Here is a 15,205-nt window from a genome sequence, read left to right as displayed (position 1 = left end):
CTTGTTGGATTTGTAGAGGATTGTTTCCATTCTTCGCTTTCAAGCCTCTCGATCAACAGGCTCATCTTCCTGGGTAGTTATTCCAGTCGCCATTCTGGCCGCCATTATGGAATCCATGTTGTCCACGAGGCAATGGAACATCTGGTGGAAGAGTTTGGGGCCACTGTAGTTCTGAAAGTGTTGTTGTTCAGCAGAATTTGGCTCAAAAGATGAAGCAGCAAAGTCTCTTTGTAAGACCGCAGTCCGAGGTATGAAATAACTCGAGGAACTTGTCGTAGAGCTCGCCACAAGCTTTGATTGCGCTGGCTGGAACTCTGTAGTATCTACGGGATAAATCGACTATCCACGATAGGCTTCAGGTGTCGATGGACCTTCTCTCCGCCAAGTCGTAATGTCCCGGGGAACTTGAGTCACTCATGGACTTCTTGGTTTGCTTGTCAATTCTGACGGCATATCGCAAACCTTTGAAGTCCCCAAACATGACCGATGATTTGTCATAGACCGTGCAAGAGGGTTGGTCATAGCAAAGCCGGACTGAGCTCTTGGGGCAATTACGGCTGTACGTAGATAACCACGGATCGCTTGGGCGGTTCGATAGTAGCTGTTGCCGTTCAAAAAGTAGCTAGCTCCGGTTGCGAGACGCCATAATCTCGCAGAGAAGTTCGTTGTTCTGGACTATGCCTTGGAATGTTTTATAGGTAGTCACAAAGGCGTCAGTCAATCAAACTCGTTTCAGTCTGGCGATCGGAAAGTTGAAGATGATGGTAAAGCCTGCTTCAAGGCCATCATTTCAGGCTTTGTGTCAGGGTCGATCTCTGACCGCGCATAGACTATGTTCTCGGTGCAAAATCCGCCATTGTTCATCCTCTCCACTCTTCACGGAACTTTGCCACATACCGCATGATCGGTATTCGGATCCTTTGATTCCTCACCGTGGGAAGATAATCCGTGTTGTGTCTGTAGAAAGTGCTCCTGGTGTGAGTTTCTCCAGCACACGTCCTGCAAATGAAGCGTTGTACGTCTTCCAAGCAAACCTTCCTGAGATAGATGCAATACGCCGGGACTGCAAGCAACGCAATTGCAAAGTCCTTGTCACTGACAATCAAACTTCTCTCAAACATGACTCGATGGAGTAACTCAACCATCGGCCAACTACTCCTCATCGAATCATCAACGAGAAGCACGCTGAACAGATGCCCACCCTTGACGCGTCGAATTGACCAAAGATGAAGCAGAAGGTTGGGTTTCGTATCGTTATCCTCGATCATAAGGTTAATGATATAAGTGTTTCAATGAAGATAAATAAGTCGAGTGACGCCAGATGGTGAGGCAAGGGACCATGTCAATCAGAGTGAGGCTCTCTGTCTCCCCTTCGAATTGGGCTCCTCTTGAAACATCTTGTAAATCTGTTCCAAACTCGAGCCGCTGGAAGTTGTGCCGCACATCCGATAAGCACGAAGAGCATCCTTAGGCTACGGTGCCAAACACATCAACGCAGGTTTGCAGGCGTATAGTAACAACCAACTTGGATCTTGGTGTGTAGTTTGAAGAGAATGTTGCCAAATGTCTCATTGTGTTGGGCTTTCTGGGAGCTGGCCTTGTTATTCATGTCCGGGGGCAATCGATTGGATTATAGATTCTAATTGCGTTCTCGGAAACGTGCATCATCCAATTGCGTTGGGTTGAAACTTTTGGCGTTTGTTCTTCGGACATGTTGTAAAGCTGGCGAACAACCAAGCTGGGGGGCGGTTGCTTTTGCCGTGGTCGTTGGTATGTTCTTCAGAAACGGGCGTATCCGACGGCTTCGGACTGAAGGTTCTCGGGCCTTGAAACTTCTTGTTGTGGTAGTAAAGCCATGGCGGAGGAGACTGCGGCAACGATATATCATCCTTGTTAAGTAGACCTATTCAAAGTCATAGTCCCGCTGAAATACATCGCCATCCAGCATTTCTATAATCCTCGTTCGGGGCTGGCGGACCAAATCTTCAGAAATAATACCCAGATAGTTGGTATTGCACTGATGTTGTATCGGCGAAGACGGCCACGTTCAAATAAGTACTCGTTGACCTGAGACTTGTACTGGGCGTCGCTTTCACAGGATCCATAGGCCTTGAGATCAGAGAGATGCCCCCAGCCTAGTCCATAGTTCTCGGGGAATTGAGGTTTGTCAAAATAGATGACAGGGTACTCGACAACGCATTCCTAAGGATGCTCTTCGTGCTTATCGGGTATTTCGCATAGCTCGACTTGTTTGTCTTTGTTGATAACGATTGCATCAGCCCTAGCATCGAGCAGTACGATGTGGGATTCACAATTCTGGCGGTATCTTTCGCCAAGATGCCTCATCGCGTTGTAATCTGCAATGCACAAATACTTCTCAATCGGCTTGACAGGACTGTGTGGTCTTGACCCTCCCCTCCATAGACCACACCTGGGATCTCCTCCCCGTTCACATACTTCTCATAGGCTTGCCTTCCAATGTCCTGCAGCTGCTCCATTGTCCAGCCCCTGCCCCTGGTTAGATTTCTGTTAGTAATAATAAATTAGTGAGGTCCTGGAACTTACAGTATTCTCTGGATTGCTCGAGCAGTGTGCAATCTTGCTTCAATCCTTCCAGTGGTCTTACCTCAAGCCAAACACACACAGGTAGCCATGGTTTCCTTTCAAATCTGTGTCAAATGGCTGACAGTTCACCCATCCTGAGGATGGTGGAGGTCGGTGATGAAATAGGCACAGCTAGCTGTCGGACCTTTGCCTCCAATCAAGCGTACCGAACTACCAAGTTCATGCCGCGCGGGCTTAGAGGATGGTCGATAAATGTCTTAAGACGCGAACCGACCTCAATATCATGCTCTAGGTAGCGATTGAAAGCTATATTCGAATTGTTTAACAGTTTCGAGATGCCTTGAAGTATCACTTCACTCAAATGGTGCGATTTCAGTGATCGATGTGATATCGAGGTCAGAACGCTCTTGCGTTCGCCAAACCGATTCTCCCTAAATATGCTGTCCAGGTTCGAGTGTCTACCAAAACCACCCAGCGACTGCAGCATCAAACTAACCGCACTCTCGAGGGAATCAGTTGAAGATATGATGTTCCCAATCAAGACTTTGACAAGATATCGGTTCATCGCAGACAAGTCTATAACTTTGCTCAATATAAGTCTATGGGGAGGCACGATGGCTCATGATGGCAAGAGATTCAACTACGCTCGAGCAAGATAATGCTCAGTGAGGCAGGAGATTGTCACCCATGGACAGCGTGTTGGGCAGGTCTCGCTGAAGTAATCGGGCGGAGGAACGCGCCATTGCTCTGAAGATGTTCCCGTTGGCCGACTCGTCGTGATAAAGCAGGCCGGCGACTCGACTGATCAAGAGAAACCAGGTTCACAGTCTAAGACGGCCGCCTTTCGAGCGCCTGTGACTGATTGACGATGAGCCATGATTGCAGTCGGGTGTCTGACTTGGGTCTCATACTTATTTCCGTAGTTGGAGATCGATGCCTTGGTCGTGCTATCGACAACAGCGTCGAATAATATCCAATTCGAATTGCAGGATGGCTTGAGGACCTTCATAGTAGCCTAAGTAGCCAATGACACCTGATGTAGGCGTTGCAATGTTTGCGGGATTGCAAAGACCGAAAAGAACTCAGATAGTAGTTCAAGAGCAGCCCCAGTAAGAAGACGTCCTGCCCATATTCTTAGACAGAATCGCGGCGATGAAGTAATTCCTCCCCAACGCCATCAATCCACTTGCTCAACTCATCCAAATTGTCCCTGCCAGCCGCCAATAGTCCATAGTGACCAAGGTTAATAAAGCGCATACAGTTGTGCGCCTTTTGCTCAGTTGAAGCCACGGTATCTGCTTTAAAGTTGATGCTGAAAAGGCAACATCACGTGTATAACTAAACAGATAAACGTTGTGTCGTTGCACTTTGAGCCTTCAGTAAAAAAGCCATGAGCTTGTGAGCCTGTTTTGGGGACTTAGGCTTTGATACCTACGCTCCCCGATCATTTGGGGAACAGGCGTGCTGGAAGAGAGCGATGACTTTGTCTGCTCCGATGCTTCCTAGCCCCTTGCCTCTCGCCAGGCCTTGTACTCTTGCGAGATACCGCTTCGGACATCACTGGGGTCTCAGACACGGGTGGTACACAACAGACACAATCCGCTGTCAGCTCGTAGTATGCATAGGAAATGAGTAGAGCCGCCTGGTCTGCCCTCGTCATACTCGTTGTGTCGATTCGTCATCTTGGTCAGCAGCTTCAGTCTTGACCTCCTCGAGCCTATCCTCACGGAAAAGCGGCCAAGCTCGTTTAAAACGCAGGTTAAACGTGACGACAGTGTGATCGGTAGCAGAGATATCTTGGGAAACGGCCAGTAGTCAACGGCCGGTCGCACTGATGACTCTTTGGTTGCATGATGGCGACAGAATGGACAATGTAATCGGAAACAGTGTTGGAATATGTGGCATTCTTGATAACCGTCAACCACCAGATTCATCGCCAGCCATGCCACTGAAGCCATGCTTCAAGATATCACAGGCATCATGTTTACGTTGAATGGGAACGATGAGGTTCATGTCCATGGAGGAGATGTTTGTCTATTGAGGGCATTAGACATGAAATACGACACGTAGTAAATCTCAACTTACATAATGCTCTGCGTAGCAGTAAAACTCTTGATGTGCATGAAGGTTATGTATGGGAGGAGGAATGTCCCTGGCCATAGAACCCATTCATGTCTCCATCATGTATGATATGGGACTCAAGAGAACTCCTGACAGATTGCTGTTAGTGGCCGTCGACGTATCCGAAATCCCAAAAGACTTACTGTCATCGTCCATTCATGTCTTAGCTCTATGTTGTAGTAGTTCTCAAAGAGACTTCATAATCCTCTAGGTTGGTGGCCTTGATTGGAAGGCATGCTGAACCAGGCCCAGAACAAGATTGCACATGATGAACAGAGCTTGTCGGGGGGTTCAATCTGCTGTACCATGTAGCAGGTGGGTGCGGTCCACATCAGAGTGTAAAAGGGTTGGAAATGAGGGGGCGATTACTGTAAACTCAGCCAGAGGCCTGAAATTTGTTCGGAGAGCAAGGTCGGGACCACGGTGAGTTCAATTGGGTTTACGAAAGGGATTGTCGTGACTGTGTGGTCGACTCTGCATATCCCTTAACTGCCCGAGTAGCTGGCTTGTTGCAATGTCTCAAGGCGGACGATAGAAGAAGAATTAGGCGATGATAAACATAGCGGCCGCATTGAATGCGTTATAGTATTAAGTAACCAGTTTGGTGGTGGGGGCGATGCTGAACTTGACGTTGTTGGCGAGTTTGGTAGGAGACCATACGGTGAGCCATCCCCACGTTCAACAAACTATTGAACTATGTTAGCAGAAGTAAGTCAATGTGTTGTCTATCAGTACTAACCACATACTGAGTACCAATGATGTCCGAACATGTTGGGCAACGATTGGTGTTGATGATGATGCTGTGTTTGTCAAGGTAACGGCCGCTGTTGTAACTATACCAGGCCAAAGGTAACGGTGACATAGTACGCAAAGCGTACGGCGATGATATATCAAGATAATCCAGTTAGGACCATCGCATCTGAAGCTATTATTCGTACCCGTACGAAGCATAGAAGACTAGCCTCCTATTCACGTAGGAGCATACCTTTAACTCAGGCCATTCTTCCAGTCAGAATGGAAACGACAAGCACAGAACAGTCGTTCATGATGCTAGTACATGAGCGGGGGCCGTTTGGCCAGCGGCCGATTCCTAGTTGAACAGTCCATGAAAACAGAGATCACTCGGAATAGTTCAAAGCATCAGCATTGGGGATTCATGACAAGAAAAGATGTCCAAACTCGAAGACATCGAAACAAGTCTGGATGAGGTGAGGGACTACTCACAAGATGTCGGTTTAGTGAAAAGTGACCATTACTTTGAATGGAACACCACTCTCTTCCACCAGATTCCATGTGCGTTCCTGACTGGTCTCGTCGACAAAGTCGATCACAGCACCAGGACAGATCTTCTTGATGAATGTCTCATAAGCAGGTCCCATCTCGTCATACCCCACCCACTGCACGAGGTAGAAGTGACAGTTCTAGTCCAAGAAAGATGGCATACGCGTGGAATATGTCAAGGCCAGTTGTACGGAGACTATGACAAATTCTCCAAGCATCCACTCCTGGACCGAGTGTCTTGAGTGAAGGGTCGGTATCGTTCTCGAGGTTAGGGGCTTGGATAGGAGTGACATTCGCATCATTCCCGTAGTTGTGTCGCATGTCAACGTCCAGGGGACCGGTCATTGCTTGCGCTTGCAATTTTCGCCACTGTCAGTCACTCGTCTTTACTTGTGCAGTTCATACAAAGTGGGAGAACTTACAAGTTTGAAGTGTCGCTCACAGGGGGAGCCAACTACCACCGTATAACGAGGCGGCTTGTGAGTTCCCTTGAATCCATCAAGGACATCAGCCCAAGTTCTCAGTGTCATGATCAGCTCATTTAAGCTTTTTTTTTTTGGCGTTCGTCCAAGGCACGACGAAACTCCAGGGGATGTCGGAAGATTAATATTATAGAAGTTTACCTACATTCGTGGCATGGGAATGTGCCAGATGCATAGGTATAGGAGACTGTGAAGGTAAAGGGTCTTGCCACGTGAAGGTGTGGGAAAGGAAAAAATCATGGACAGAGTGGCTTAGGGGGGATACTCCATAAGATGGAGGAGATAGATGGAGGAGATAGATGAAGAGTGCAGCTTTCACAGCACATAGATATATGCATAAAGAAGTGCGATGTTGATGGTGATGGTGATGGTGATGGTGATGAAGAAAGAAAGAAAAATGAAAAGCCGAAAGTTGGGAAAGAGGAAGGTCATTATGCCAACTTCAACATCCTTGATGACTTATCATCCTCTACAACTTCACGTCATCTTGGCAAGTCCAAAGATCAATCTCGGCCAAAACTTCTCTCATTACAAACGAAGATGCATGAGACTCTACTGTATTGAGTCATGATTGACAGCCTGGTCAACACGGGTATGCAGCATCACGACGACTCTGCAGTCAACCAGACCACAACACCATAGATCTATCGGCATCTGTATCCCAGCTTCGGAAGCTAGGGAGCTTTGGCTCTGCAACTCGCCTTTGTCTGGATCTTCATTGGACTGTGGAAGCATGTTCCCGTGTATTCTTCACTAGCAGCAAGACAACCACCTCAAGACCGAATACGAGACCAAGACGAGTCCAAACGATAGCATCATCATCGAGAGACGCCGAAGCTTCATACCTTTTGTCCTACCTTTCTCTTCCCCTGTCGAGCTCGAGCCTATCGGCATCAAAGCCTAACGGCAAGAGTGCACCCAACCTAGCGAGATGCATATCTTACAGACCACATCAACGCACAGTATCCGAACCTTCAACGGGAAACAGCGTGAATACGAGAGACTGAGTTGTCCAAAACGGAACCTCGATCAAATTGTGAAAACTTCAATTGTCTTGTGAGAAGACTTGATCATACGCCCTCAAACTTACCCACTCTTCCTCTCACACCCCACAAAGCCCACACCACAGATCAGTTTTGGTCTGAGATCAACTACGCAAGACTCATGCTTCAGGTCAGGCAGAAACCCATGCCTCCCGTGTCTAGATGATGGCGAATCTCATATTGAAGACGCACGTCAGATCTGACATCAGTATGCACGATGAATCTCAGATCCAGGTACATGAAAGCACATCAGTAGCATGGGCATAATCACCTCATTGAACATCACAATAGACATGTAAAGTAAAGCACAATCAAAACGAGCCATCTCAGCCCAATGCATTGATCGCTACATAAAAAAAAAGCCTAACCTCTAGGTAGGGAGTAGTAAACAAAAATGCCGTCCCAAACTAATAATTCCCATGCAAACAGCTCCGTCATCTGTCTTCCGTGCGTCATGCAATAAGTAAGAAAGAGAAAACTCTACTCAAGCGTGTGCAAGAGTCCATCCAATCCGTGTCAGTAATCCATTTCCGTTTTCATACGTCTTCTCAAATGTCTCCAAGTTCTTTCGTAGTATCGTGATAAAATAAAAAAGCGAGGTGTAAGGGAATAAATCGCTGGTGGGAAGGGCTTCCTTCTTTGCCCATCCATGATCTGTAGAAAAAAGAGGAAATCCAAATGTTTATCTCGTCTTCGAGGATGTAAAGTCTTGTTCACCCAGTCTTTAGAATTGCGCCAGAGTAATATGCAAGATAAAAGAAAATATGTGAAAGCGATGATCCAAAAAAGGGTATTGAGTTGCCAGTCTAAGCCATGACCATAGACCGCTCTTTCTTTTCCTTGCTCTTGAAAAGAGCCTTGAGCATGTTGCTGTTGGTGCGGTTGGGCTTGGGTCGCAACGTCACCTCGGAGGCGTCGTCTCGTCGACTGCTACTTCGGCTATCGATAGATCTCGTCTCCGTCTTGTCGGTGCGCTTGCTCCTTGATGAGCGGTGACTGCGCTCGCTATCTGCGATGCTCTCGGTGTATCTACTCTTGGTATCGTCGTCGCGACGGCTTCGAGAGCTGCGATGGCTGCCTTCGGTGCGGTGAGACTTGGAGCTTCGGTGGCTGTCGTGGGTCTTGCTTGTCTTGGTTGTTCTTGTGCTACGGCGGGACTTGGTGTCAAAGTCATCGCCCATACCATAGGCGGTAGGTGTAATGAGTTCCATGTCGACGCTCTCTGTTACGGAGCCTGCTGGGATACCTCTCATCCATGTCTCGATTGAACTCAGATCATCATCAAGGATGAGAGCCTCGTCCACGCCGCCACGTTCGGAAGGAGAATACTCGCTCTGTGTGCGCATGGGCGCAGGTCGGTTCATGGGTACACCCTCGTAACCCAAGGCCTCACGCGCCGCCTTGGCCTCTGCCATTCTCTGGAAAATCTTCCATCCTCCAAAGCAAATGACGGTGACACCAGCAGCGATACTCGTGCCGATCAAGAATTGCGGTGACGATAGGAGCCCAAAGACGGCGGGTGATCCACTCTTGAGGAGGGTCAGGAAGGCTGGTGATGTTTTCTTGACAATCTTGGACAGCTCAGCAAGGGTGAGCGCAACGGCCGCGGCGTGGTCTGGGTTCTTCTGAAGCTCGGCCATGGTGTGCGTGGCAGAATGGTGGATACACTTGGCTTCGGTAAGGAGGCCCTCGACGCGGTGAACAAGTCCCATGGCCTGCTTCTCATCGAATTGCTGTGGGTCCAGATCGGTGCGGTCCTTCAGATCGGGAGGGACGCTACCATAGGCGAGGTCCATGTCGATTTCCTTGCGCGGCTTTGTCGCCTGGACAAGCTCTCCGGTCGATCGGTTTCGGGGAACCATGGCATCGCCGTAGGCTGAGGGAGCCATAGAACGAGGAGACAAGGCATAGTTCATGTTTTGGGCGTAAGGGTCCTTGTATGTCATCTGTGTAGGGGCTCTGCTGGGGGCTCTGCTGGGGGCTGTAGCCGAAATCTCGGTGTGTCTCTCAAGATTGTCGAGGGTCAAGGCCTTGCGGCTGCGGACGTCAAAGTCGTCTCGAGGATGGCGCGAGTGGACGCTTCGCGATCTGCGACTGCGTTGCGAGCCGGCTTCGCTAGGAGCAGCGCGAGGAGGGTAATAACGGGAGCGGTCATCGTCGATTAAATTTGATCGTCCTTCAGTGTCAAAGGTTTTTGATCGGTGGAGGGAGCCGGCCTTGATCTCGGCCTTCTTGTCCTTGTAGGTGCCTTGGGCTTCCTTGAAGATTGTGAAGAGCTGCTTGCCCTGTGAAGTGTTAGCATGGGGAAGAGTGAAGGCGCTGAGGAATACGAACAGTCTTGATAATTTTGCCGGAATTGTTGACAACGGTGATTGTCTGTTCGAGCGCCATGATGGGCGGTTGTGTATTCAGAGGCGTTTGAAGTAACGACGAGATAGAGAGCTAGAGCGGGGGATATCGGATATAAATGTTGGAGGGAGGAGGCCAGCTCTCTCTGGGTTTGTGTGTTGGTGGTGCGTGTCTCTGAGTTGCAGTGGTGAGACAGAGGAGACGAGAAGGGAGTAGAGCAGTATTTGTCTTGTCGTCGCGATGCGAATGGGTTTGACCGCAACAGCAGATGGAGCTGATTAGGTTCAAGTAGGAGCAGGCTTGGCCTGTCTTGAACGATACGATCCGATCAGGGACTGGGATACCCCTTAACAATTTCGATCCAAATAACAGGCAATAAAGAAAAACAAGAGGCCAGGCGAAAAGGAAGCACGGTAGAATAAATGATTCACACACGCTTGGTCCCGGTCCCGCGGTGAAGGATGGATGAGCTGTAATAGAGAGATCCGCAGTGGGGAAGAGTAAGAGGGGGAGTCAATTAGACCAAGGTCGGTCAGTTTTTGTCTACTGAAAGAGGCAACCAAGAGCCTGTATTTACAGCGGCCTCCAGGGCTGTGGCGTCAAATGGACAACCGAGGCGAACTCTAGGTAGACGGTGGCACCGGGGAACAAGAAGAGTACAGCCAAGCTGTACAACTCAGTGGAGATGATTTGAAATGTCAAGAGAGAAAAAAAGGGGACTGGGCTTTGCTAGGATCAGACACAGATAGTGAGCTGGAGGGGGACAAGAGGGAAAAAAGTGGTGAATATGCTGAGAGGCGGTGGATTTGTCGGTGAGGAAAAATCGGAGGCTTTTTTGCTCATGTACCAACAAGGAATCCCAGTGTTTGATAAAGACGATAGAGTAGAAGAAACAGAAGAGAAATCAGAAAAGGCAATACAAAAGATTTAATTAATAAATCTACAGACACTCAAGGTTGCATTATCACACACACTTTCTCTTCAGCTTTGGGTTCTCAAAGGCGGTAATTCGATCTGTGAGATATGGGATGGGGATGGGTTGGATTGGGCTGGGCCAGCTGGCCGAACAAGACATGACAATTGGATGGCACGACTCAATGAGAGTGATTCTCAGGTACAGTAGCTGTAAGCGAACAGACCCGGAAATGTGACAAGCATGCACGATGATGAAGGTGGTCAATACATTTGGGTAGCAGTTTCTATCCCGCATATAACACGCAGCTGCATTGCATAACATACAATGGCCGATGACCTTTGTCTACCTCACAAAGAGTATACGTAGTATAGCACATGTTCTACATCCTAGATAGAGTCAATGATAGTTTCCATCAACCTGAAGATGCTGGAGTATCAAATCGTCTCACCACCAAACCTCCATCCATCTTCTGGAATACATGCCGATTGGCCCCATTCCCTCTTCGTCAGGCGCCTGTGCATTTAGCACTTTTCTCAAAAGAGTAAAGTCACAATCAACCCAATGAGCAGGGATATCCTTGTTTTTTTTGTTCCAAAAGAGCCAGCGCTTCCAAGCCCGCCATCGCGCCAATTCGCTTCGCACATGTGGTTCATCCAGCATCCTATCAAACCATGACAGGGCGATGTCGAGACAAATGCTACCTACGTACGAGACATCGAACAAGGGAAAAATCAGAAGAACCCGGTAAAAAGAAGACGCGAAGAAGAATAAAACAGATGGCTGGAAAGATTAGAGAGAGGCGGGGGGGGAACATGATGGTTCCATTCCGACATGTATCAATGGGGATGTTTATCCGTGACACGTTAATGCTGTCGATCCCGTGATTTTTAGAGGCTTTTTTCTTCCAGGATATTCCCTCTTTGTGACGGAGTCTTGTTGGTCTCGGTCGTGGTCGGTCATGGTCATGGTCAGCACAATGATAGACAGCGCTAAAGTTAAGGTCAAGCCCAGTTTGATGCTGAGCCACACTTGGCCAGCGAAGCCAAGTGTGGCTTGAGCTTGTTCTCCCCTCTTTCAGCTGTTGTTGTCACGGTCTAGACGAATAAACACAAGTTACATGGTAAAGGATGAGTCTATTCGTTGTCATTCTCTCGAGTATTCGTCACGGCCACATAAGCATCGTGGCAGAGCTACTCTATGAGACTGACGAGGCATTACTCATCTGTAGACTTAGTCCATCTTGCCTCTAGTATGCCTTACCCGGAAGTTACTGGAGTAGTTGACTTCTAAGCTTGAATGTAAAGGAACAACTAACTAACACAAGTACCTATCTAGAGTGGCATGTTGACTATTTCGTCCCTCAGTAGTCAACATACGAGGCCAAGCTGCCGGCTTCAAATCTAGACCTGTCGATCTAACGTGATATCTCTCTTATCTGAATAATACCGCGTCCCTGCCCAAACCTCACACACACAGACACACGGGAACCACATCACGCAATAAGACCAGAAACGGTAAGACATTATCTCCCTCGGGATTGAAGCAGACGATGCCATGTGGCAGATGCTGATCAAGACGTTTGGATCCAAAAAAGCAAACATTAGTTGCCGAAGGTTGATCAGCGGTCTTGGCCTCACCCTAGACCATAAACGAGTTGACGAACAGGTTTGAGTTTGAGGGGAGGGCCTCAAAGATGTGATGTTGTTCGATGAATTATCCACTCATTCTGAACAACTGACTCTATTAATACGACGTTGTTTCCGTGAGTCAGTTTCTGCTGGTGAGATTTAAAGTGACTGTCTTAGTTTGAGGCTGTTGGGCTCAGATTCTTGTAGTCCAATGTCGGGGTCTCCAAGATTCCCCCGCAAGCTTGGCGGGTACCTGAGGTTGATAATTCCGAGATGAACCGAGTCATGAAAGAGACTGTTGACGATTGAGTATCTCTTCAGGTTGTTGATGTTGCTGGAGTTGAGCTCAAATAGTTACAGATGTTGATGCCCTATAGCATAATGTTTACCTCGGTTCGATTCACTGTTACTCGCGAAGCTCAGTAAGCCTAGTCTCATGCATGGGTAACAGAGATATTAGTCTCCAAGCGTTAGGGTACAAAAATAAATGACCCAATATGTCTGTTCTAAGTAGCATAAACTGACCTACTAATTTCGTCTCTGATGTTCTCGACAGACAACTTTCTAATACCCGAGGCCCTGTGTCCTCTTGTATAGCCAAGCCCAATTCATCTCTAAGCCTCCAAAGGCTGTAATATTAATTACAATTCCATTTGAATAAGAGAAAGTCTTAGTTCCTCAACTTACAACAACAAAATAAACTATAAGCCGGCGTCATCCCGATTCTCCGATTCTCCACACAATATCCCGCATTGGCAGTTACAGTACTGTACAGTCAGTACTTTCCTGTGAAACACCATAGTTAAACATCACATCATCATAGATTCTGTCTGTCACCAAAAAGAATAGACAAAGAAAGAGAAAGAGACAAACATAGACCATCAAAATGTCTTCAATATCGACCCTCTGCGATTCCCTCCAGACCTCAACTGTCCACGTCGTCGATGGCCTCCGCAGCTTCGTCACGTCCTACCCGCAAGCGCGTCTGGACCTGGCCTCCTTGTCGCGCGAACTCGCAGAGCTGCAGATGGTGGCGAGGCTACTTCACCACAACGCTAAAGCTCTCGACACCGACTCTGACCTGAAATTGCCTGCGAGGCTGGACGATGCGCTCAAAGGTGTCGTCAGTGAGGCTGGCGAATTGATTGAGGAGGCAGAGGATGCCTTGGATCTTGACAAGGAGGAGGAGAGGACACAGAGTTGGCTAGAGCATACCGCTGAACGGCTGTCGGCTTTTTCGAAACTACTGGAGAGTCTGAGAAGTTCCATGAGTTTGGGGTTGGATTGCGTGTTATTGTGAGTTATTCTATTGCTATGTTATGACATCTTCACTCACATGTCTCAGAGTTATCAATGCCCAGCCTCATGATGGACAGAGAGAACTTCCCGGTTACAGCAGCTCTCAGATCCTCCAGGAAGCATCCACTCTACGCTCAAAATACCTCGGAGAATCAGACAGCGAAGACTACCGCGTTGAAAGCCAACGAACCATCATCACTGAATTCCTCGAGGCTGTTCACGACTTTATCTCAGAAAGCTCCTCCGCTATACCTCCCCCTCCGCCAGCCGATGATGAAGAGAGTAGAGATGTCAGCAACAGCAACAGTAGTTTCGCCAACCCTGAGTAAGTCCATCATTGTTCCATTCTAGGCTTCTCATACTTACTCACATCCCAGAACAATTGCTTCGTCTCCTCATTCAGAGTCAAACGAACCTCCTATCCCAGACTACAACGCCATTGGTATAACATCCACAACACCTCTTCGCATCTCTCTTCGCCACCTCGCCAAGAAAGAACTCTCCAACCATGAAGTTATCGAAACAGCCTACCTCTCGCGCCACGGCGCCTGCACATTCGCCACCCAGACTCTTGAGTCACCCACACGCTTCTACGACATGAAGGTCAATCAGGTATCATGCCTTCAGAACCAGCACGGCGTGAGCATGATCTTCTCTCGTAACGGACGTCAGTGGGCATATCTCAGCGAAGAAGACGGCAAGGGTCTCAACGCAGCCAACCACGACGGTATCAACTTCAAGAAGCCCGTTATTTATCTAGGCGACTACATCAACGGACGCAAAGTCCCTGTTGCAAAGTGGCCCGGCGCGAAACCGCTGGCGTTTTCGAATGATGGGAACTGGCTTGCTGTGGGAAGTACAAAGGGTCGTGTAGGCCTCGTGGACTGCAGCGTCAACATTAACAGAGCATCCGTCGTTATACCATGTCATCTGGACGAGGTTACACATGCCGTCTTTACACCCGACAGCAAGCTCCTCATCACGCAGTCGCGTGACGGCACGATCCGTATAACAAACGTCAAAACGCGCGCCTCAATCGCCAAGCTGGAAACAGACACATGGAAGAAGCCTCTGTTCCTAGGAACGTCTCCTGATGGAGAAATCATCGTCGCGGTATGGGGCGACACCATTTTTCACTGGAACCACGGCACGGCTGCGCTCGAGTCGTATAATCTCAGCGGACGGAGAACGCGCGAGGGTTGGCCTGTTGCTGTATCCGCCGACTGTCGTTTCCTGTGCTGTCGGACAGATGACGGCGTCGATGTGAGCGATTTGTATTCTGGGCGAGTGCTGTATACTATCAAGTTCCAGAGCGGGTTCGTGACTGCGGCGTCGTTCAGTTGGGATGGAAAATACTTGATTCTCGGAAAAGCGGCGTCTTGTATGGGACTGAAGGTTGGGACATCGACTTTGGATGTGTGGGAGCTTGTATTCTAGGCGTCTAAAAAGGTGTTGTGCTTGTAAGAGTCAAGTTGTATTGTATACTCTAAAGACGAAAGGATGAACCAAAAGCCATAAGGA

General features: G+C 48.5%; 2 protein-coding genes across 2 annotated transcripts; one reads left to right on the top strand and one right to left on the bottom strand.

Annotated features, from left to right (window-relative positions):
• Positions 1-8,298: 8,298 nt before the first annotated feature.
• Positions 8,299-9,883, bottom strand: FSST1_005117 (uncharacterized protein; the record flags this gene model as incomplete). The annotated part of the gene is made up of 2 exons (XM_083231361.1): positions 8,299-9,777; positions 9,827-9,883. 2 exons carry the CDS (start codon positions 9,881-9,883, stop codon positions 8,299-8,301), a joined length of 1,536 nt encoding a protein of 511 aa, XP_083088547.1.
• A 3,388-nt stretch (positions 9,884-13,271) lies between these two features.
• On the top strand, positions 13,272-15,121 carry FSST1_005116 (WD40 repeat domain-containing protein; the record flags this gene model as incomplete). Its single annotated transcript, XM_083231360.1, has 3 exons — positions 13,272-13,681; positions 13,731-14,009; positions 14,062-15,121. 3 exons carry the CDS (start codon positions 13,272-13,274, stop codon positions 15,119-15,121), a joined length of 1,749 nt encoding a protein of 582 aa, XP_083088546.1.
• Positions 15,122-15,205: the final 84 nt, after the last annotated feature.

Source organism: Fusarium sambucinum, chromosome I, assembly GCF_050947815.1.
Source record: "Fusarium sambucinum isolate potato_lamoka chromosome I, whole genome shotgun sequence".
In the NCBI taxonomy this organism is placed as follows: Eukaryota; Fungi; Ascomycota; class Sordariomycetes; order Hypocreales; family Nectriaceae; genus Fusarium; species Fusarium sambucinum.
Note: the sequence above shows the minus strand (reverse complement) of the source record. Positions and strands in the feature narration are given on the sequence as shown.